At 41.3% G+C, this 23,965-nt stretch overlaps 1 protein-coding gene across 1 annotated transcript in view; it reads left to right on the top strand.

Moving 5' to 3' along the window:
- CEP192 (centrosomal protein 192) overlaps positions 1-23,965 on the top strand; it is a 130,509-nt gene that overhangs the window by 14,510 nt on the left and 92,034 nt on the right. Inside the window, exons 8-17 of the mRNA XM_054985869.1 lie at positions 4,205-4,358; positions 7,595-7,778; positions 14,137-14,312; positions 15,352-15,465; positions 16,874-17,037; positions 18,996-19,048; positions 19,592-19,718; positions 19,949-20,094; positions 20,433-20,576; positions 20,737-20,872. Coding sequence (XP_054841844.1) covers positions 4,205-4,358; positions 7,595-7,778; positions 14,137-14,312; positions 15,352-15,465; positions 16,874-17,037; positions 18,996-19,048; positions 19,592-19,718; positions 19,949-20,094; positions 20,433-20,576; positions 20,737-20,872 — 1,398 coding nt within the window. The remainder of the gene's footprint in view (positions 1-4,204; positions 4,359-7,594; positions 7,779-14,136; positions 14,313-15,351; positions 15,466-16,873; positions 17,038-18,995; positions 19,049-19,591; positions 19,719-19,948; positions 20,095-20,432; positions 20,577-20,736; positions 20,873-23,965) is intronic.

Genomic DNA, 23,965 nt, shown 5'->3' with positions numbered 1-23,965 from the left:
AATACTCTGAGGTAGGTTAGGCAGAGATTGTGTGACTGGCTCAAGGTCACCCAGTGAGCTTCCGTAGTACAGCAGGGATTTGAACCTGGGTCGCCCAGATGCTAGCCTGACACCACACTGAGTCTATCAGTCATTCATTTACGATTCTCATGAATTAAACTGGAAATGTTAAATGTAACAGTTTGGTTTCTTAACTGAAATAATTGTGATCAGGGGTCATTTCGTAGAAAAAGAACAGCAGGAACTCATTAGCATAACTCATTAGCATATGCCACACCCCTTGATCAGACCAAAATGGCCAGGATTTTGCTGCTGCCACACGGGGGAGTGTTCCTCCACCTGGCAATGGCCTGATCAGGGCTGTTTTGGGTGCGTTTTGGCCTGGATCAGGCCCAAAACAGCCCAGATTGGGTTGGTGCTGGGCAGGGGAAGGGTCTCCGACCAGGCACTGACCCAGTCCTGGCGGTTTGGGTCCTGATCGCAGCTGAAAAGGGCCCCAAATGGCCGTTTTTGACCCGTTTCGGCCAGGATCGGGGCCAAAACGGCCGGGACTGTGTTGTTGCCTGGTGGGGGAGGTTTCCCCTGCCCGGCACCAACCCGATCTGGGCCATTTTGGCCCTGAAATGGGACAAAAATGGCCCAAAATGACAATTTTTGACCCATTTTGACCCGGATCAGGGTCGAAATGGCTGGGATTGGGTAGGTACTGGGCAGGGGATACTTCCACCACCTGGCACCAACCTGATCCGGGCTGTTTTGGCCTCGATTGTGGCCCTTTTGGCCCCAGTTGAGGCCTGAATGGCCCAAAATGTTTGAAAGTCAGGTGGACGGGGCCGGTGCATTCCCCCTCAAAATGAGCCCTGATTGTGATACTGTAAACAGAAGTCTGAATTATAAATACTAGGTTATTCAGTTTGTCTTACTGTTGGACGAGGAATAGGAGAAATCTGCTCTTCAAAACAGGTATGAAGACACCAGAGAGAGTGAGTTAATTTACATGTTCAGTTTAACACATGGATACAAGACTTTCTTTCCTTTTGAATTCTGAGGTGGAGAGAGATCCACCGGCATTCAGCAGTCAGTCTGAGCAGGAAAGGCTTTGGGGCCTTTCTATCTCTTGTGCTCTTGAGGTGAAAATTACTCTCCATCAACCTATTATGTTTTTTTCAGTAACTTTTGACATGAGTCACTTTTTTTCTCTAGTGAGCTCAGAAATAGCTAAAAGAGTTATATGAATTTTTACTGAAGATTTTAAACAGGATATAAAAAAGATAGAAAAGAAAATTGGAAAAGAACAGACAGGAAAAAAGACTAATATAAATGAAAACGTAAGAATAATCATTAATTTTCTTTTGCAGCCTAGTCTTCAAAAGCACAAATCATCAATTCGTTTCTTTCTATTTTCCACAAAAAGTCGAGGTAGCCATAAATTTAGATACTACTTTGATTAGGGAAAAGACATTAAGTTTGGCCTCTCTTCAAGCGCCATTTTCACCAGCGAATCCTCTGTTGTAGGTGGTGTCGTAACTCTTCATTTTTGAGCATATAACAGTCTTGCTGCCACTGTCATATACAGAAACAATGTACCATGAGTAGGGCTGTGCGATTCGGAATGCTTCGGTATTCCCCAAAGCAAAGCTTTCTGAAGCATTTGGAAATGCTTCGGAGCTTGTTTAAAGGGCCCCGCCGCTGCTTGCAAGCAGCGGCAGGGCCCTTTGAACATTAACCCTCCGCCTTCCCCGCCACCTAACTTGCGGTGGCTCCAGGCCGGCTCCTCTGCCGCTGCTGCGGCAGCCATTTGAGGGGCAGGAAGGGCCGGAGGAGGCGGCTCCGGCCTTCCCCACCACCCCGCAGGCTCGGGCGGTGGCACAGCGGCAGAGGAGCCTGCTGGCTCCAGGCCACGCAACCTTGTGCTGCTGCCGCCACCACCGCCGGCCAGCTGATAACCGAGGTCAGCGAGTGGGGTTGGAGGGATCTCCCCAGGGTTGGGTGGGGGTGGAGGGGTCTCCCGGGGGGTGGGTGGAGGAGTTGCCCCAGGGTGGGTGGTGGGGAGCCCCCCCTTGCTTCAGTATGCTCCGAATCTTCACGGAGAATACCGAAGCGATTCCTGAACCCTGAAGCCGCTTTGGATTTCAGAGTATTCCGAATCGGTTTCCTGCTTCGGGTAAACCCGAAGCAGGAATACCGAATCTACCCACCCGTGCACAGCCCTATGAGCAGTTTTTAGATTTTTATCCATTAATCCCAGCCAAAAAAGTGTTGCGTTTCATTTGTATATTAGTCTTTAAGATCTTCTGAATAATTGAATGTATTTGTATCCCAAATGTTTTAGCCTTGCTACATGTTCACCATAAAGATAAAATGTCCCTTGCTGCTGTTCATATTTCCAACATCTATTCAAAACATTTTATACATTTTAGCTAATTTATCTGGTGACATATAACACCAATACATCATTTTATAGAAATTATCTTTTAAGCTGGAACTTAATCCAAATTTGAGACCCTTCAGCCATATATTTTCCCATTGTTCAATTGGTATACTAAAAATAGCAGAGTTGAGCCAGCCGGGTCTGTGTAGAGCAGCAGCGATTTCTTATCTGTGAGAGCAGTGTCATGGGCTGGGCTAGCCCAAGCAAGGTGGTTCCAGTCCAAACCTTAAGGCCAAAGTCAAAAGGGAGTTCCAAGAGCGAAAGCCAAGTCAAACCAGTGGTCAGGGCACGAGATAATGTCAGGAGTGAGTCCAAGAGTGAGGTCAGGCACAGTCCAAGGTCAGTCATGGATGGTGTCGGGTCCAAAAGCAGGCACGGGCAAGGTTCACAGAACACGGAGTGGTTGCAGGCAGTAGACACGCCTGGCAGTTGCTCCTGACTGGCTTTTATAGCCAGGCGTGGTTTTCAGCCAGCTGCTTGGGGCTCCATCCTGATGCTACTCATCGTCGCTCTCCAGCAGCTGGCATCGGCTCAGGAGACGAGCACTGCGCCGTCTCTTCTGCAGTTCCAGTCTCCGGCGCTGTCTGCGGCGCTCTGTAGGCGTGGGTGAACCTGGGGGGGTGGAAGCCCCTGGCTGGGCTTCCCCTGTGGTGCTGGCAGTCCCCGACTGAGCTTCCCCTGTGGAAGTTCCTGGCTGAGCTTCCCCTGTGGTATTGGGGCTAGAGGGTGCTGGTGTCTCAGCTGCTGGCTGTGGGCTTTGATCAGCCAGCAGCTGCTGCTCCTGATTGCCGGCTTCTGCTGAGTCAGGGCTAGGGCTGGCTACACAGAACTCTTCTTCTCCTGAGGAGTCCTGGCTGGCTACACGAGGCTCCTCTCCTCCAGAGGAGACCTCACTCTCAGACTGGGCCATGACAAGCAGGGATATCGGTGATGGTAAGCCATATAGCAATAGTTACGTGTGATGTAACAATTTGCTTCTTTCCTTTTGACAGCAAAAAAGCAAGCAAACAAATGCACCATGAAAACCTTACTAACAAAGTGAAATAAACTCTATTGGTGTATGTACAGCGTATCAGTACTGTACATACACTGTTGCAGTAGACATAGGAATCATTATGGACATGTTCTTCTTTTTTATGGAGTAGTGGCTTTCATGATAACTGCCAGAGGAAGGAATACAGAAACAGGAATGAAATACTGGTACCCCCGTTGCAGTTACACCTCTGCTACACCTCCACCATTGGAACATCTCCTCCTGGAAATGAATTGGACTCTGTCTCATTAAGACTTTGGTCTTACATAAATTTATATACTCAAGGCGCTAGCACTTTAGCATTGTAAGCATAGGTCACTTTAAGTCTACGTTTATTCATATGGTCTGCTGTTAAGCTTGTCTTCCAAAGGACATGTGACCTTGCAGATGCATTATAATAAGATGCCTTAGAGTGTTGTTGTGCAGCCCGAAGTGACTGTACATCAAAACTTGACTTAATTTGCAATATTGACTATGTATTTATTTCTTGATACACTGTATATACACCAATAGAGTTTATTTCACTTTGTTCGTAAGGTTTTCACGGTGCATTTGTTTGCTTTTTTGCTGTTTATCTCCGTGATTCTCTCACGTGTGGATTATTTCCTTTGGACAGACAAGCAATTTAAAAACTGTCTTTAAAGAGCCGTATTATAACTTCAGTGTCAATGCCTAAATATAGTTTTAAGTAAAAGCTGATATAATTGGGATATGTGCTTGTTCCCTGTCTCTCCCCCCAGCTAACTACATGGACAACTGGAAGTGTACCGGAATTCTGAAAGGTAATGGAAGTCCAGTCAATGCTAGCTCTAGTCAGCAGGGAGTTTTTAACGCTCCTTTGGGCACAGCCAATCCAAGCCTCCAGAATTCAGTCAATGGGACATCTGCTGGCAGGTAGAGTGTTTTGTGGTTTTAATTTGTTTCCTTCTGTAAACACTACTCTTAAAATCTTAAGTGAGTCTTGTTTTATATGTATATTTATTAATTTTAAAAATATTGCATCGATATATTGTAGATAATATTCAGTTCTAGTTCTGTGAACATTGCTATGAACATAACAGATGAAGCATTTTCTGTCAGTATTTTGAGTATTTAAAATATATGGTCTGCTTCTTGTTACCCTACCAAACTTTGAGATCACTGATTATCCTGTTGCTTCTCAAACAAGGTCTCTTTGACTTGTCCTCTACCACTTCCTGAGACTTCTTGGGAGCACGACCCTCCTTCCATCCTGTTCTTCAGTAGTTCTTGGCAAACACTTCTGTACAGAAAGCTACAATCTCTTTTGATGCCTTTCCCTGCCCTTACAAACTTGACACTGAAAGAAACTATTGTCACACAGTGAACTTTATCTTAAGGACTGCCCCTGGCATTTGGATGCAGTCATAATGGTGGCATTTGATGGACTCAACTTGGAACACGTGCTACAGTGTAAATATATTTTCCAGAATTTTTGCCACAAAGCATGAAGGTTAGCTTTTGTTTTAAAGTGGTCATGCTTATGTCCTACTAGCTAGGATAAAACTCTTGGTGCACACTTGAGAGAGTAGAGCTGCAATTCCTACACTGCTAGTTTATAACTAAGCTTAAAAACTCTCTTTTGTGCTGCTACTTTAGAGTCTTCTGCTTTGTTAGTTAGTTTGTTAGTTAGAATCCATAATATTCTAGGCCGCTGCTGAAGAGAACTTTGCAGCTGGTCTGTGGTGTCATCGTGACTAATGTGGCAGTCTTTTTTGCAATTAGGTACTCTAGATCTGGGTTCCTTCATTGCATTCTCTGCAACATAATGGTGGTTGGGCAAAGGTGACACAGAAAGGGCAGAGAGAGAGTGTGAGTTGTCAGCTGCTAATCCTTTCTACATGGAACTTGGAGACAGCAGCTATTGGAGAGTGCTGCCTAGCCTTATTTCTTATAGTTTGTTCCCCGCCCCAACTATAAAGAATTTAATACTGCAGCAAGATCACTGTGGATTATTCACCACCTACAGCCTGTGACTGGATGAGGAGAGGACTTTACTCCAGTGTAGTTAAATGGCATGTGTTACATTAGCCCATTATGATAGTAAAATTACATTGCTAGGGCACAAATTTTGAAGTAAGAAGCAGTGAAGTAGCACTGATAAGCATTCACAGATGCTAGGTTTCTGCAACTAGGGTTTTCTAACTGTAAACAAAAAATCAAGTAAGGCAAGAATGGACATATTGTAATTACATAGAATCTGCAAGGTATTAATACAAACGTAAATGCTGTCTACTAGAAAAACTGATGAGAAGCACTACTAGATAGCTTTTTAGGGATCACTGTTTGGTACTTTGTTGGTAAATTCTAGTAACACTACTAACATTTTTGAAGATCAAATTCATCATTGTGTTTTAACAGGAAAGTAATAATGTGATTGAAAAGATTAAAACATAATAAACCTACCAAATACTGCTCTACAGTATTCTTGTTATGCTTATAACCATGTGTGTCTAAAATTGTGATGCATTTTCCCTTCTCCGTTTGTATTATGTCCTTTAACAGAAAGCACAGCTGATACCAAGCTAACTGGAGTAACTTTGCTGTTTTGCTGCTTGTTGCATGCACACAGGAATGGAAAGCGAACTCCTTTTTCCCCTCCCCAACGCCGTTTGATCTCTTCCCAAGACACCAGCAGCTTGCCTACTACTCAATGCAAATCAAAAGGCTCTTTTTAAAAATGCTCTATATGAATTCTACTGGCCAGCACAATATGTCCTTGTTGGAACCTGTGGAAAAAAAATAACCCTCTTGCAGAGACAGTTTTCCCCCCAAAAACTGTTGGAGGTGGGAGGGGTTCGCTGAGGATTACTATCCTTGTATCCTAAAGAGACAAGAAAGAAAATCCACTGAAGTCAGTAGGTTTTCATTAAACTTCTGAGTATTTGGTTATCTTCTGCATCTTGAAGTGTTTAGCTAGATACCGAACATTACAATTTTGTCAATGAATTTGTAATGCACAAGGAATACTTAAAACAGTTTGAACAGCATTGTAATTTGATGCATGTACAGTGGGTATCTTGCATTTAGTTGACTAGCAGTGCAACCCTATGCAGAGGTAAGTCTTGGTTTTAGTGGGCTTGGACTAAAGTAACTCTGCATAGGATTATACTGTTTGTGAGAACTATTTTAGCTAATATGCATGTTCCTGGAGTATTATTCTCTGGAGTAGTAAGACTCCCTCTCATCATAGTATGTCACATGGCATTGGCAAGTTGCTCTGTGAGTTGTCCATTGCTTCATCCTGTGTAACAACTGTGCTTTTGCCCTGGAATAAACAGAAACAGTGTCCTATTGCAAATAGCAAGACATGGCAAGGAACTACCATGTTTTAAACGATTTAAAAATGCAGCATGTAAATGTAGCTCTAAATATGTCATGTCTTAAAGTTTTACTAACTTGACTATTCTGCTATGTACATTTTCTAAATTTCCAAAAATGATAAAAATTAGAAAGGTGTTTTAAATATTACGGGTAAGTCGCAAACAGTGGAGGAAAAAAGTGACATGGCATAATTCTTTACGCCTATAATTTAGCAGAGGTTTGGGATTTTATCTGTTTTCTCCACAAATATGTAAATATGCTCACAGATTGTATTTCAGTGGAAAGGGATGCTCTTTTTTGTATATTGTGAAAATCTAAGCATTGTAAAAACCGCTGATTTTTACATCTCTTCTATAAAATATGCAGTAAAGCTTACCTAAACTGGATTGATATACATGATATGTACATGCATAATTAATGTATGCCTGTTTTCTGCAAGTGTTACTAAAAGCGATGTTAATGAGTTGCATAGTTTACAATAGTGAATAAGCAAAGGTGTTTATAATTGTTAGGAATTAATTTATTCCTTTGTAAAATGCACACAGGTCATATTATACATTATCCTTTGTGGCTGTATTCTTAAGGAATGGTTTCCACTCTTCCACAGTCAATTGTTTTGAATTGGACTTTTTTGCCATTGTATCTTGATTTTTTTTCTTTTTTGGCATGGATTTACTAAAGCCTTTTTTTCCAGCATGTGTCTTTCCCCTTTGGTTCTCCTTGTATTTACTACTTTTCTCTTTCTTCTGTGTTTTTTTTTTTGGTGTTTCTGTCTTAATTGTTTTCAGGTATTTCTTTCCCCCTCTGGATTCCCCACGGGCTGGATCAAGGTGGTCCAGTTATGCCCAGCTCCTACCTCCTCCTCCTCTGATAGAGCACTCTTGTGATGCTGACACTGCCAATCTCCAGTATCCTCACCCTCGCAGACGATATATCTCTCGACCTCTTAACCTGTTACGGGAACATGAAGGGGTTTAATACATATTTAAAGCTGTCTAAAGGGCCTTATTCAGTTGCTTCTGAAAATGTTTCAGTTTTTGGCTGCTTGGGGTTTTTTGCATGTCCTCACTTAAATTAAGGTTTTTGAATGGCAAATTTTGAAAACCAAAACAGTATTTGGAATCCAGCAAGTTAGTGTTCTGCATCAAGGAAATGCTAGTCCTGCCATTTTACCCATTTGAACTATATTGAAAGAAATAAGTAGTGTTAATTATGAGAATTGAGTTACCCAGGAGAGACTTAATTCAAAATGCTTGTTCCATTATTTTTTGTACTCAGCTTCTTGTGATCTTTGCTTTTTAATGGTTTTTGTTGATGTCCATCAATTGGGGAATACGTCTTGAAACAGAATTTAATGAAATTGTTCTAAAGTGTGGAGGGAAAATACTTTAGAACTTGTGCACCAGCATCACAGTTGCTAGGTGACACGATCCTTGAAACTCTTCCAGCACTGGGTTTGAGTACTGATGTAAAGGACACCATTCATCTTCAATCTGCAGCAAAAGAGAAGTAGGAGGTTTTAGTCACTTCTAAAACTTCTCCCCTTCTTGCATAAAACTATTTACACTACACTTTTATAAAATGGGCTAATAAAACATTTTGATAAGTACATAATGTGTTGTTTTTCTTTAAATTTTACGAACAAACATACAGGAAATATTTTGGGAGCTTCAGCTGAAGATTGTTTACTATTTATCCTGCTTGCTATTAATTGCCTTATACTGCTTGGCCACTGAGCATCTGGAAATGACATCAACATTGACTCTGATTGGATAGCACAAGTAAGGACAGGAAGCCTCCAGGGTTGTCTTGAGCCCTTTCACCACACCTCTCTAGAGATTGAAAAAGAGAAGGGCTTCTTTTCCCTGATCTCCTAGGGTAAGCTGGCTAAAAGAGATTATTCCTGTAGAGGAACAGTGAGGAGAACTTGCTGAGATAACAGCTTTCTACATCTTGGTGCTAAGGGCTTCAGAAGCCAAATAGGACTATAGCAAGGAAATCTCAACTTGTGATATACCCATTGGGTTGGAGTCAGCAATCCATGCTCACTGATCAGTCATAGATAATTTCCTTGTTCCTGTTGATCTTGGGAAAATTGGTCCCTGGAATTGTGGATCTTGTGTGGACTAACAGCCCATGGGTCAGAGAGCTGCTGAGGAGAGAGAGAGAGAGAACAAAACCAGTCCTTTGTTAACAGCAGAGCTTTTTGTTCCTTCCCCCTCTTCAACGTATGTTCCCCAGTTAGTCGCAGATTCTGTACCCCCAAGATATCAATGATCCCAGAATCTGCAAAGGTGGCTGGGTGAAGGGGAACAAAGGAAAGATCAGTCAGTGTCTTCTGATGGATTGTGGATTCCAATGAAATGACTGAATAAATACTATTTAGACCCCTGTGTTGTATCTTTACAAATACTGTAGGTTCTAGAGAAATTTAGGGTTTATACTGCTATCAAATATAAAAAGTTAGTGCTCACAATACTTGAGAAAACATGCCTAAATGAATCCTTCATTGATCTCTTTTAGAGGAGCATTGAAGAAAAAATTTCCATTGAACGTTTAGGTGAATTTCTGTAAGAACTGTGCTGCTGTGTTTCTACTTGTTTCTGTGACCTTTATTCTTAGATTGTTTTTTAGTGTCTTCAGGAAGATGTTTTATATTGGGGAATGTTACTTACGTCATTTATAGTCTGCGTTTCTCACTGAGACTCAAGGTGGATTACACATTGTGAGTGTACAATCGGTATCAAGGACAATTTCATAAACAATGCTATAGGGTAAATAAATGCAAGTTTACAAAGACATAACCTTAGCGAGAATCCAGTACAGAGTTGAAGAAATGCTGAAACAGAACATAAGCAATTCTAGGTCTGATACAGGTCTGACAGGAACACATATTTAAAGCAACAGATAGTACGGAAGGCAACATAATAGTGGTGAAGTCTATGACCCCTAACTCATTAGCAGAGCATCTGAGACTCCTTCCTACAATACAAAAGCCTTTTTGAATAATTTGGTTTTGTATCATTTGCAGAAAGCTAGAATAGGGGCTGTCCTGATCTCAGGTAGGCTGTTCTACAGGGTAGGGGCCACCACAGAGAAAGCCGGTGTACAGGCTACTGTTGATTTCACCCTTCTCTGGAAACTTTGAAGCAGTATCTAGTAAAATAAAATAGTTTACATTCAAGTAAAAAAGTGCTGAGATTAAGGTAAATTTCTAAGGCAGCATTCCTATTTAGATTTATCTGTTACTGATGTTCAAATTTAGATTCTGACTACTTTTTCACTTGAGGTGGCAATGGTATCTAAACCCCCTCCTCCAGCATTCAAATACTGCTTTTGTTTTTATGTTGGACAACAGACCCTTCATGCAGTAAGTAGTTTTAAAAAATTCTTTGTGTTTGTATAGTGAGTGTTAAGAGTTGCTTTTTCGGAAAACATAAAACATGCCTCTGATAGTGATAGAATGCTGGCTCAGAATCATCACAGCAGAGTTAATGCTGCCATCACACTGGAAATGTCTGTGGATAGTTCAGTCACTGTTTCTCTTTCCAACAAATGGAGCTATTTATAACTAGCATATGATTCAATTTCCAGGATAAGTTCATTGTAGAAAACCAGTTCCTTTAAATGATCTTTCCTAGGTTTTTATACTCACAGGGATATAGTTTGTCTGAAATGAACAAAAGCAGTTAATATTATGTAAACTTCTAAAATGGCAACTGTTTTTGAAAAGCAGAAGACTTAGAAAAGTCTGTTTTCCACTGTTCCATTAGAAATGCCTTTTGGAAAGCAGTTGTTTATGAAAGTCATTGTTTAGCAGCTTATTGGCACTTAGTATTTTTATGCCCGAAATACTTTTTTGTATATGAGAAAAATTTGTGAATTGTACCCAAACTTTTCATTTATCACAATCAAATGGGGAGGAGGGTGATTCTGTCCAAGTCTTCGTTAAATTATGCGGTTTTACCTCTGTATCAGAAGCTCGATTTGCAGTTGGCCAATACCCAGAAAAAAATTGCATCAAAATGCCATGAAATGCATTAAGATGTCCGATATTGCTTGGTAAAGTTAAAACGTCGCACAGTACAACGATGATTCCTAACAACCATTATTTGCTTATCTTGCTAAACTGATTAACCTCTAATGCCTGTGAAATCTTTAGTCTTATTCAAGGGCTGGAAATCATCGATTTTTTAAAATGAATTCAGTCGAGACTTCCTGAAGTGGTGACTTTCCCGCTTCTCCTTATCCGTGCGTCTGCCAAATGGGGAATCTCCTTCGAGAATAAGATAAAAAGGGCTGTGAAGCGTTTGCTAGAATTCGAAAGCTTTAGTCTTTAAGGGTTTGCGAGCCATTTGTTTTTGTTGCAATCTACTAAAACCACCATCTCTCCCCCGCTTAATAATGCAAACCTAAATTTGTTTACTGGAGAATCCAGTTGGGACGGTAGGATTAATATTTGAGTAAACGCTCATGAAACTAAGCAAGAGGAAGCCAGTATCTTTATCGCATGGTGCTGGCAAAGACATAAGTAAAAACAAATCAACCAGACTTCCACTTTTACAGGTTCTGAAACTAACCGGAAGTTAACCTTTTACTGGGCTATTTGAAAGTGGCGACGTTGCACACCCCTCATCCAATCCCAAAGCTTCCGCTCTTTCCGTTCTGCCAATAGGAATTGCTGTGAGTTCTCCCCGCCGTTCTCGTTTTTGTGCGAACCGTAAAGCGGAAAAGGCGCCGGACGGGAGAGGTGCGCGCACGCGCGTGGTGGGGAAACTACAGCCGTTCCCGTCCTCTGAAAGACACCGTCGCCCGCCCAGGGGGCGTGGCGAGGGACGATGAGCCCGCAGGGGTTGTGACGTCGTCGCGCGCGCGCGCGCCGGTTCGGGAGCAGGGGGCGTTCGGCTTCTCCGCACTTCGCTTCGGCTCTCCTCGGGTGAGTTTTCTGTTTCTTGAAGTGGGGAAGGGCTGCGCTGCTGGGACAAGGCCCGCGTGTGCCGCGCGATTCAAACGCTCGCTCTTTGCGGCTTGGGAAGCGAGGAAACTCCGGCGTCCTCTTTGGGGTGGGCGGCTCGGAAGGCGGCGCGTTTTTCCGCTCTTAATTCCCTCGCTCCAGGAAGAAGAGGCTTTTCCTCAGAGCCCCTTTGCCCTTACTGGGAAGCCGGGGTGGGGTGGTGGAATTGGTGTTTTCTGCGTGTGGAGGAGGAAGGGAAGAGCCCTCGCGTAAGAGTGCCCCGAAAGGTTGTGCGTGGTCTGGTTCTGGGATTTAGGTCAGGGCTCAGCCTCGATATCTTAATGGCTAGTGTTGCGGTACGTTCACTACATTACTTTTCTTTGGTTAGTAATTGGATGGGAGACCTCCTACGAAGACCAGGGTTGCAGAGGCGGGCAATGGCAAACCACTTCTGTTAGTTTCTTGCCATGAAAACTCCACCAGGGATCTCCATAAGTCAACTCTGACTTGAGGGCACTCTTCACCATTACTTCTAAACTCTACAACTACCTGCTTTTACAGAGGTCTGGCTGACAAGTAGGGCTCTCAGGTCAAGGCCTCTAAAACACCGTAGTGCTGCTGTAAATAACAAAGTGCCCAGGTTTGTATTCAACTCGTCAAGTGGCATTCTACATGAGCAGCTGCAACTTAAATGTAGATATTTGCTTAGAAAGCTAAACATAGCACTGGAAAAAGTGTAGAAAAGGGCAACTAGAATGATTAAAGGGATGGAACACTTCCCCTATGAAGAAAGGTTAAAGTGCGTGGGGCTCTTTAGCTTGGAGAAACAACGACCGAGGGGTGACATGATAGAGGTTTACAAGATTATGCATGGGATAGAGAAGGTAGAGAGAGAGGTGTTTTTCTCCCTTTCTCACAATACAAGAACTTGTGGGCACTCAATGAAATTGCTGAGCAGTTGGGTTAGAACCGATAGTAGGAAGTATTTCTTCACCACAGGAGGTGGTGGCAGCTTCAAGCATAGACAGCTTCAAGAGGGGATTGGATAAACATATGGAGCAGAGGTCCATCAGGTACTATTAGCCACAAGGTATAGATGGAACTCTCTATCTAGGGCAGTGATGCTCTGTATTCTTGGTGTTTGGGGGGGCAATCAGTGGGAGGGCTTCTAGTGTCCCTTCCCCCCTGGCAGACCTCTTGAGGACACTTGGTTTTTTGGCCACTGTGTGACACAGATTGTTGAACTAAATGGGCCATTGGCCTGATCCAACATGGCTTCTCTTATGTTCTTATCATTGGCTCGAACAATTTCAGTTGATTGTTCTGCTCGTGTGCCTTTTGAATTGCCAGAACCTTGTTGTAATTCAGAATTCTTTCTGAATGTAACAAATAAAGTGATATTTTTATTTGTTGAAATAAGTTCATAGGTAGTTTCAGGCCGGTAGCCGTTTTGGTCTGTAGTAGAAGAGCAAAGTTCGGGTCCAGCAGCACCTTAAAGACCAACTGGAAATCCCTTTGGTCTTTAAGGCGCTATTGGACCTGAATCTTGTTTTCAAACAGTGTCATTAGTCTGAAGGACCAAGGAAATGACGTATGTGCTGCTCTTTTCCTCTGTATCTAATGAAAAGTGCTGAACTCCTTAGGAACACAGCAAGAAGTCCATACTGATCAACTTTAAAGGCTAAAAATAACTCAGCCTTTATCTGATTAGTTTTAGCTTGAAAAGCATTTGTTAATGAAAAGAACTGTTTATGGCACTAGCACTTGTATTTGTGCATTTAAAGCTGTTGGAGAACTTCTGAATCAAATTACTACAGATTTTTGTAAGACTAGCAGGTGTAGGTCTAATTTTGGACCATAATGTCATTCTCCTTTCAAAAAACTTCTAGTACTTGTTCCTGTCCATCAACATTGTTTTTCTTTGCATTTAGAATTTTTAGGACATATTTTGAAAGCATAACTTCTATCAGCTTGCCATCTGCCCCATGGGTTTTCGATAATGAGGGATTGTGCAGTGTGAATGCTGCTGGGTTTTATTAGCTGGAATTGCTTTTATTTATACTTTTGATGTGATCTGCTCCGAGCCTGTTTTAAAGGGAGAGCGGAATAAAAGTGTAATAAAATAAATAAATAAAAGTAGTAAAGAACTCTATTCTTGTTTTGATAGTAGAAAAGTAGAAGAGTGGCTTTTGTATGTAAGAGTTTTTTAATGTAACTTGTAATAGAACTTTATAAACAGATTTTTCTTGCAATCAAAGGAACAAGAAACAAAAGACAAAATTTATAAGCAATGCTTTAATAATACTCTAATAATAAAGTCTCACTGTCTTTTTTCCAACTTCTGTGTGTTTTAAAGGTTTTGAACAGGTTATGTGACACATGGATATGGAAGACTTCAGATATATTGCAGATGAGACATTTCCAAGCTTCTTAGCTAACTCACTAACTAGTCGTACTAGTGAAATTTGGGACAATATTACAATTGCATCAAATCTTGGTTTACCAGTTGCTGCTTCAACTGAAGCCAGACAGAAAACTGGCTGTCATGAAAGGTAAGATTTGTTAAATTCCAGATTAAATCCTTCAGCGGATTCCAGTGAAGGAGGATGAATGAAGGATTGCCCGTAGCTGTTATTCTCTGAATCTAAAATTGTCTCTGAACTTGACTATCATAATGGACTGGCTTTCTGCTTGATAGACAATTTTATGAATCATATAGTACAAATAAAATCTAGATGTTTGTCTCATTGTTTAAGTGTTGAAATAAAACACTTCAGGCATTTATTTATGTGATTTATAGATTTATACTCTAATTTAATAATTAGAACAAGTTGAATGGGAAGTGAGCAAAAATTAATCTTCTGGGATTCCTTGCTTTCTCGTGTGTGCTGAATTTAGAAGCAGAACCTAATTTGGTGCACACACTGAATGCTTGAAATGGGAGATGCATGGAATTTCTGAACACAAAATATCTACTAACCCTGCATATGGAATCCTCTTTCTCTAGAAAATAATTCCAGATAGGTAGGTGTATTAATCTGTAGCAGAAAAATAAAAAGCATCCAGTGGCACCTTTGGAGACCAACAAAATTTACAAGCTTGGTGAAGTGAGCTCTAGTTCACAATTTTTTGTGCTGGAATAAATTTTGTTCGTCTCTAAAGGAGTGATTAGGCTACTGTTTTTATTTTGCTTTCTCTAGGAGATTCTTGTTGGGCAAGATCTTGCTTTTTGTGCATTTGCATCTAGGGAGAGGAGCAGAATAATAAATTTGGGGGGCTCCCCTCATGATCGCACTGCATATGGTTGATAACCGTTTAAAAATCTTTGACTGTTTAGTACCAGATGAGAATCTTCTAAATTTAAACCATTTCTGAAGATTAGAAGATTCAGAAATAAAAACCTGAAAAGCCAGATAAAAAATGTATTGTCAGTGCTGCCAAATAAAAATGTGTTAGTGTGCCTTCATAACTAGAACTCAGTAATAAAGCAAATGGTGGTTATGTTTTCCTTACAGGTAACTGAAACTGCTTTTCTTGTAAGCATGTAGGGAACTTGCAGAGTTATTAACTAGCAATTTCTTTGTAATACAGACATTGTGATCAAGCATCTTATGTGGAAGAGAGATTATCTGTTCCATCACCAAACAGTGGTGAATCTCCTTCTGATCCAAGGAGGAAGCTCGCTCTTAATTTACAGGATTCAGTGTAAGAAAAATGTTTACTCAATGTCTGAACTTGATTTTTCTCTGGCCAATAGGCTTTGTAGATTCTGTAATTTAAGTGGTATTGAATACGTTTTAAATTTCCTGTTCTCATAAGTGATAGCTAATGTCAAGAAAGTAAGTCCCGTAGATTAAATATAAGATTTACCTTGCAGGTGAGCCGGCAGATGTAACCAAAAGCATACTAAGTTTCTTTGGCTAATTATGAGGCATTTAAGTGTTATCCTGTAATAAACATGGTGGCAAGTTGTGATCATCTAGATAGCAAACTCTTATATGAGGTTGTATGTGCTTCTGGAAACAGAAATTAATTGTGTGCCTAAGGTTATGGGCCTTTTTCCAGGGTGGTTTAATGATTAGTGTCAGAGTAGGATCTGTGAGAACCAGGTCAGATCCCCGCTCAGTTTTGCAGTCTTGCTGGGTGACCGTGGGCCAGTCGTAGTCTCAGTCTTACCTTCCTCACAGGATAGTTATGAGGGCAAAATGGAGGAGAGAAGAACAGTGTAAGTGGCTTTTGGTCCCCATTGCAGAGAAAGCAGGGTATAAATGAAATAAACAAATATACTCTTGGTCTTCCTATATGCAGTGTCTGTTGAAAAGGAAACTAATTTCTCCTTAAGTTTTTAACATAGGTATTGAATATAAATGTCTGTGGAATTGTAGATACGGCTTTTTCCCCTCAAGTTAACTCCAATCCTGAAGTGACTTGTGTATTTCAACATGTTTTTTCTTAATCTTATTTCATTTATGTCTCAATTTTTTTCCCTAGTGGGGTCCTAAAGAAATTTACACTGTTCTCTTCTCCTCTGTTTTATCCTCTCAGCAACCCTGTGGGATAGGTAAGGCTGAGATTGTGTAACTGGCCTAAGGTTACCCAATAATCTTGCATGGCAGAGTATGGATTAGAATTTGGGTTTCCCAGATCCTAGTCTGACACTAGCCACTACACCATGCTGACTGTCATGAGAAGAGTGATGTATCTACTTGATAAAACAAAACTTCTTAAATCTGCTAACTAAATTATGTGTAATAACTGAGGAAGTCTGCTCTTCTTACTAGTATGGAAAACGTTGCTACTGGAAACAAATCCTCAACGGACAAAATGTCCACCTCCTCTCTTTTTGTCCCCAACCCTGGAACATGCGTAATCTACACAGTGCACTATCTAGAGCTTCCCTCTTCGAAAGCTGGAGCTAAATCTTGAATAAATTGTAATTCAGGCAGCCATTTAGAAAATCTTTAGTCTCAGGGTTTTCTCACTAATTAACTTGAAACTATGTTAAACAATATGGTTTGAGCTGTCTTTGATTATAAATACAGAGATTATATATAAAATTAAAAGTAGTAGCCACTGCTATTCAGTGGATATAACATGTGTTCCAACTCTTCAGAGGCAGCTGTAAGAACCCTGTAGAAACACTCTTGGAATCAGAATTGGTCCAGAAAGAAGACTCTGATACTTTGGAGAGAAGAAAAAAACAAAATTGCAATGATGAATGCTTGGGAAACAATCAGGATACTCTGTGTGAGATTCTTCCCCTTGAACATCTGGAAGGTATGCCATTCCTAGAATTTCCCACTGAGTTTTCAGTATACTGAAGTTTAGTGCTTCCCGATCTATTCTTAATGTACGATTTATATGCCCATCTGAGATAGAGAAGAAAATAAAACTTGAAATTAGAAAACAAATGTTGTAATAAACAAAAGTATATTATTTGGATAGAAACAGTCTCATACAGTCACAGTAGGACTTACCAGCATATTTGGGTATCAAGTTAATTTTTAACATTGAAAGCTCTAAACTCTTTTATAACACATAGCATATTGCTGCCAATATTATTCACATTTAAACAAATATATCCTTGAAATCCTTTGTCTATAATATGCATAGGTGTTACCATTATCTAATGCTGTAGATAGCCTTGCTGATAAAAATTTTTCATGCTTGACATTTTGAGAGAGTAAATCCTTGACTTAAAAAGCATTTCACTCATTCCTATGACTGTCGAAAAGAGTCCAGTACCACCTTTAAGACTAACCAACTTTACTGTAGCATAAGCTTTCGAGAATCACAGTTCTCTTCGTCAGATGCGTGACAAAGATGCATCATGCATCTGACGAAGAGAACTGTGATTCTCGAAAGCTTATGCTACAGTAAAGTTGTTTAGTCTTAAAGGTACTACTGGACTCGTTTCGATTTTGCTGCTACAAACTAACACGGCTAACTCCTCTGATCCTGCGACTGCAGGATCTAACCACTGTGATGCACTCAAAATCAATTTGGAAACTCCAGTTAGTGGAACTTAGCAGTGCATTCATATTACACCAATTCTACAATCACAGTCTGTTAATTACTGGGTTCGATTCAAGGTACTGCATGGCTTTGGTCTCTCATAGTTGCAGGACAGCCTTATGCCCTGTTGCAGCAACTTCGCTCATCTGAACAGAGCCTTCTACAGGTGCCAACCTGCAAATAGGCAAAATCAACAATTGCCCATAGATGAGCATTCCCTGTAGTGGCCCCACCCTCTGGAGTGTTGTGCTTCAAAAGATTGCTGAGGCACTCATACTTTTGGCTTTCTGTAAACTACGTAAAAAAAACTGTTCAGGAAAGCATTTTTATAAAGGAATAGGGTTGTATCATAACAGGAAGATTTTTTTATAGAGTGAATGAAACACTTATTACCAGTATAAACCAGTATTATCTAGCGCTCTATATTTTTATCTTGCTCTCGCTACATTGTAATTCTACTTATGTAGTACCATTTCTTGTATTGTTCAATATGTTATGTTTAACATTTACGCTTTATTTCAGATTTATGGAATCCTAGTCTGTTAGGTTTGTTAGGTTTCTCCTTACGCTAGTGATTGTACTGACTTACTTTATGTAATACACCTTGAGTCTCAGGGAGAAAACAAATAAAAAATGGTTGGAACTTTGTTACTGCCCATTTTTCATGCACTCTAGTAGCACACTGGAATACCATCCCTTAAAATTCTGCTCTGTTGATGAGTAATATTGAAGAAAAGAATGTGATAACTCATCTCTGTAGCTTGGATGTTGAATTTAAAGTGCTTTTCAAAGTGATATTTGCATTCATACTTGTGCATTTGTTTTGTATAGTATATAATCAATATGTTCGTAATTACTGAAGGTTTTTGTGTTACCGTTTAACACAGTGTTATATTGGCTACATTGCTAGTGAAATGTATTGAATATATATCACTGGCGTTAATATTCTAGTTGCCAGGAGTTTTGTTTTATTAATCTTCCATAAATGCTTTTACAATTCAATAGTTACCTTAAAAATTGACATAGGAATAATGCTGGATAGTCTAATAGTAAATAGATATACTTAGAGAAATTTAATTCTATGTAAAAATTGTTTAGTTCATTATGTTCTGTTAGCTATGCTCTATGACACAGATACATTGTTGATCGCAGTCACTTGACTTGACTAGATAATGCATTCATTGTTTATGGGAACACATAGGTTACTCTTAATCTTTCAGATTTAACTACTGGAATATGCTCCTTTTCAAAAAGAAAGAGTCAAGATGGCAAGGTAAAGATTTTCTAGTGTGGCAGTACCTTTGACTGGAAGTAAATTGCTTTTGTATAGCAGAGGGGTCCCCAACATGGTGCCTGTGGGCGCCACAATGTTTGTCAGTGCCATTCTTGGTGCCTGCCAAGTGTTTTTAGAAAGTAGGTCAGGTCAGGTTGGGGTTTTGGTCAGCAGGGCTTTTGAGGGGCTGTTGGAGATCAGATTGGGTGTGCAAGTTTTTAAAAGTTGCTTTGGCAGCAGCTGCCACTGCAGCACAGACATTTTCACTGTACAACAGCAGGTAAGCTGTATGTATTGCTGGACTGCCTAGTCACTTCAAAGCCAAATTCAACTGGGTGGTGCTGCTCGCATTCTCCCTCCTGCCCCAACCGGAAGCTGATCTGGGTACCACTGCCCTGTGCACCCCCCCCCCGAAAAAGGTATTCTGGGTACCACTTTAGACACTGAACACTTTTAGTTAGATCCAGCAAGAAAACGTTTCAGTTTTAAAATCAACTCAATAAGTAAAAGTTCCTATTATGATTTTGTTGTCTTTGTTCATAGGTTTCTTCATTAAAACTTAGTTACAAATGGATAAAAAATACAGTAGATGACAATGATGAGATTGGCTTCTCCAGCTTAATAGAAAATGAAAAACTGATTTTTGCAAGCTTAGAAGACAATTCTTCAGGTAGAGTTGAATTTGAATTATTGGGCATACTTCTACATTTTATTTCCAATAAGGGCTTCTATGTACATTTAGCAAATGATATTGCTCTGTGTACACTGATGTTCGCTACAGCAAAAATTACAGAATGAGGGATATATACATCGATTTGGGAATGGTTGGAAGATTACAGGTAGAAAGTTCATACAAACCAAATCTGTGCTAATGATATAATCCACTTTTTTCCATATTAGATGGTGATATTGGGGATGAAGAGTTCTGTGATGATCAATTGGAGGCTTACTTTGAGAAGCTGGCACTGCCTGAAATGCAAGAGGATGATATTGAACAAGATGAACTTGATAAGTGTATTAAAACTGGGGAATTGCTTCCAGAAGAGGTATTCCTGCATTGAAATTCAAAGTTGTTATGGAAGGCTTATAGGCTGCATATATCATGCCTCTTTTGCTCAGATATACAAATTATTTTATATCCATAAAGGTGGAGTAAAATGGAATGCAGTTTTTTAACATGCAGAATGATGCTTCACTTAATGTAAAGGCGCTAAACCAAGGCATGGTCCTCTTAGACTGTTTCCTTTCCTCCTTTCGGATAACAAACTTTGTGTATTAATTAAAATTGTCAGCATGAACAAATTCACTTTGAGTTTTGACATTGATACCTACTTCTAGAGAAAGTATATAATTAAACTCTTCAAAAGCTTTTAAAATTCTTTAGGGAAAATTCCAGATACTTAATGTTTGTCAAGCAGCAACAAGAATGGATTCTCCTGATAGTGATGAAGATTTGCATGAGTTTGTGGGAGCTGGGCACAGTGCAAAGAGCCAGCAATTCATGTTGCATTTAACAGCAGCGCCAGAGGTATGTGAAAGTTAAGCTGGGTACAATGACCTGTAGAGCATAAACACAATTAACCAGAGTTTAAAACCTAGGTGTGATTTACTTCAAACCTCTAAGAACAGCCCATCTGTTATTGTACAGTGTACTTTAGTCATATGATGATCCTTTATTTCTCTGACAGGAAGATGAATGCCTGACTCTTGAACAGGATCTGTTACGGAATGATAGTTCTGATAAACCTGTTGAAATGGAAAGAATCATACCAGAAATATCCATTACAGCGAAAGAGTCACCACTGATCCATTCTGGAATAGTAGGTGAGTGAACTTTAGTATACCAGTTGTTGAACACCTTTCTTGTGGCTGTGCATGTTTCTCACTTTTGATATCAGACAGCTTGTTAATTCAAGCGTGTCCTGAAAAAGACGCTACAATGCCGTAACACACTTTTAACTATTTGTTTAAAATGCATAGTACATACACAAATAAGCCATGTGAGGAAAGTACAGCATTGTGAAATAAGCAAAGAAGAAAATAACATGTTCTTTTCTTATTGAGAAACTAGCAACAGAGCCCATTGAGTGAACAAATACAGTGGGCCCTAGAAAACTGATTTGGCAGCCCCCCCTCGGCGGCAAGTGGCCTCCCAGGCTATGCTTCTTAGCCAGGCCCTGCCATTGGCCCTGTGGGGTCTCACCCTCCCAAGGCCTTGCAGCAGCTGCGGAAGTAGCGGGAGGCTGTTTCTGCCAAGTTTGGCGTGGAAAGTTGCCTCAAGCAGGTCCTCTGCTTGGGGAAGAGGTGCTCAGAAGCGCTCTGCTTTCCTTCTCCCTTCTCTCCATCCCAGCCCATGCGGCATTGAGTGGCTGCTCCTGGTAGGGTCAGCAGCATGGGGATGGACCTAATAATCTCCTTTAGCTTTTCGTTCCCAGTGCTATTAGTGTTCAGATAGGAAGAATGAAGCAGAACTATGTGCAAATCATGTTAGGAGCCCTTTATCCCAACGTAGACTCCAGGCCGGCCCAGCTTCTTTTCACTCCTCTTTTTAACTTCCTTTCCCTGTCTCTGATCCGTTAGTTTAAAGTGGGCTGTTAAAGACAGTGCTTGCATTTCGACTCCCATTGTACGTCGTGGCCAAACAAAATAGATTTGCAGCGCCTTGTGCGTTTTCTAACTGTGCGTTTAGGCGACAGTTGTTGCTGGGGGGGGGGGGAGGTGGAAGTGCCAAGATGAGGAGTTGCAAAAATTAACATACAGACAGACACATCTGCATCCGCCCGCACTCACCGAGACATTCTTCTGCTCCCCTCCCCCTCCAGCTGGCTCCCCCCTCCTTTCTGTTTCCTCTCCCTCTACCTTTGAGCACAGGGATAAGAGCCCTTCTTCTTACATAGTCCACAATGATTGGTAGAGTTGACAGCGATAGGCAGGGTGCTGCCATGGTACACAACAACGACCCAGCAGGCCAGTAGTAAAGTGAAACAAAATGCACTCACTGTGGATTTAGGGGAAATACTATGAGGCTGTGGTCATTAGGGTGATGGTGGCCGAGTCCCTAAATGTGCTTGGCACGGCAGCACTGCTCCGTGCCTCTGCATGCCTGCCTGTGTCTGTGTGTGTGTGTGTGTGCACATGTGAGTGAGAGCAAAGTGCAGGTAGGTGGATGAGAGGCTCTATGTGGATGGGCATGGGGTTCATGAGCCCGTTTCCTCCCCTCCTCTGCTCTCTTCTGCTTACCATCCTTCTCAGTCTCCTTCTTCCTCATCTCCTGCCTAGCTTGCTTGGCACCCAGAGCCCACATCCTGCCTGTTTCGTACCAGCCCCCACCCCCATCTGCCAGGTGTTCTAATCCCCTCTGCAGCTTTATTTCATCCTGCCAAACTTACCCAGCAACCTGTACCACCACCATCGCTCGCTGCTCCTGGTCAGCAGCAGTGACAGCTGTGGAGCTGGAAGAGGTGGTGGCAGCAATGGTGGAAGCCTTGGGAAGGCTGCCACACCATGCCTTTCTGCCACCTCCGAGACCTAGTGCAGACTGCATGCGGCCCTCCTAAGACCATGGAGGTAGCAAGTAGCCCTCCCGCTGCAGCCTTCTTGCCACTGGTACATTGCGCTGTGCCAAGCCTCCCTGTTGCCTCCGTGGCAGTGCAGACCTCCCGAGGCCACGTGCCGGGCATTGCAGAGGGCCTTCTCACCACCTCCACGGCGCAGTGTAATGGGTCTCCCTGCTGTCGCCATGACAGCAAGGCCACTCACAAGGCCGCAACACTGCGCTGCCTCCGCGGCCCCTGAGAAGCCTGGGGCAGGCAACAGGAGGCCTAGTGCTGCCCTACCAGGGCCCCGCAGCAGCTGTGACTGCCGACAACTGACTTCTTATTCTGGCACAGGTGCACCCACAGAACCCTCAGTATACCTGTGCCAGGATACGAAGTGAATCATCAGCAACACAGTATATCTTAGGATAAGGAAAGAACATACGTATTCATATGTAGCTTTTACTTTTGGTAAAATAAAATGCAAATACTATTAGAATTTAAGATATAGTTCTAGTGTTTGTGGTAGGCAATTTTTATTTAAGAAATATTGTAAAACTTAAATAACTATAAGAATAGTGTTAATGCCAAGATATGTTGTTTGGTAAATACTTTTAGTATAATGTTGCTTATGAAGCAAGTACATATTTTCTTAACTGTTTAATGACTGAAAAATGATCCCAACTAAGCAGAAGATACTAATAAAGTCTTTTGGAAGTAAACTTGCTAGATGATGATGTTAGATAATTACTCTGTTGGTTCTGAAAGAAGCACACAATTTGCTTCTCAGTATTACATTTTAATTCATCACCCTAGTCCATAGATTAACAATGCAACAGTGCATGTGGATTCCTTCTTTTTCCTGACACTGGGGTGTACACGCATGATCGTTGCAGTACGTGTGACCTGTGGAGACATATCCTGTGGATCACCTCCCCTTCCAAGCCGGAGTCCTGATGGGCATCCCAATCTTGAGACAAATTGCCACATCTCAGCCGAGGATAAGCCATTGCAATTATTCTTGCATGGGAGAAGACATCTGAATCTTCCACTGTAGCCTTGTGGTTGCTTAAGATGTGGGCTAACATACTAATATTGAGTAATTTATCAAGAATAACATGCTCTGAGTCACACTTCCCACATACAAGTAACGCTTACCTGAGGCCCACGTAAAAAGGGAATGCAAACTTGATAAATTTGTGTCCAAAGTCAACAAATACTGAGCAGTGTATATATGGTGTCTTCAGAACTATGGCATTGCATTGTTCTGCTCTGTATTATTTAAGGCTGCTTATCACATCATAACTTATACTAAGTTTTAGTAACATGACTAGTGTCTGTGCATGTGTAGCTAAATTTCAACTTCAGTCATGCAGTAGAA

The sequence above is a fragment of the Eublepharis macularius genome, chromosome 7, assembly GCF_028583425.1.
Source record: "Eublepharis macularius isolate TG4126 chromosome 7, MPM_Emac_v1.0, whole genome shotgun sequence".
NCBI lineage: Eukaryota > Metazoa > Chordata > Lepidosauria > Squamata > Eublepharidae > Eublepharis > Eublepharis macularius.
Note: the sequence above shows the minus strand (reverse complement) of the source record. Positions and strands in the feature narration are given on the sequence as shown.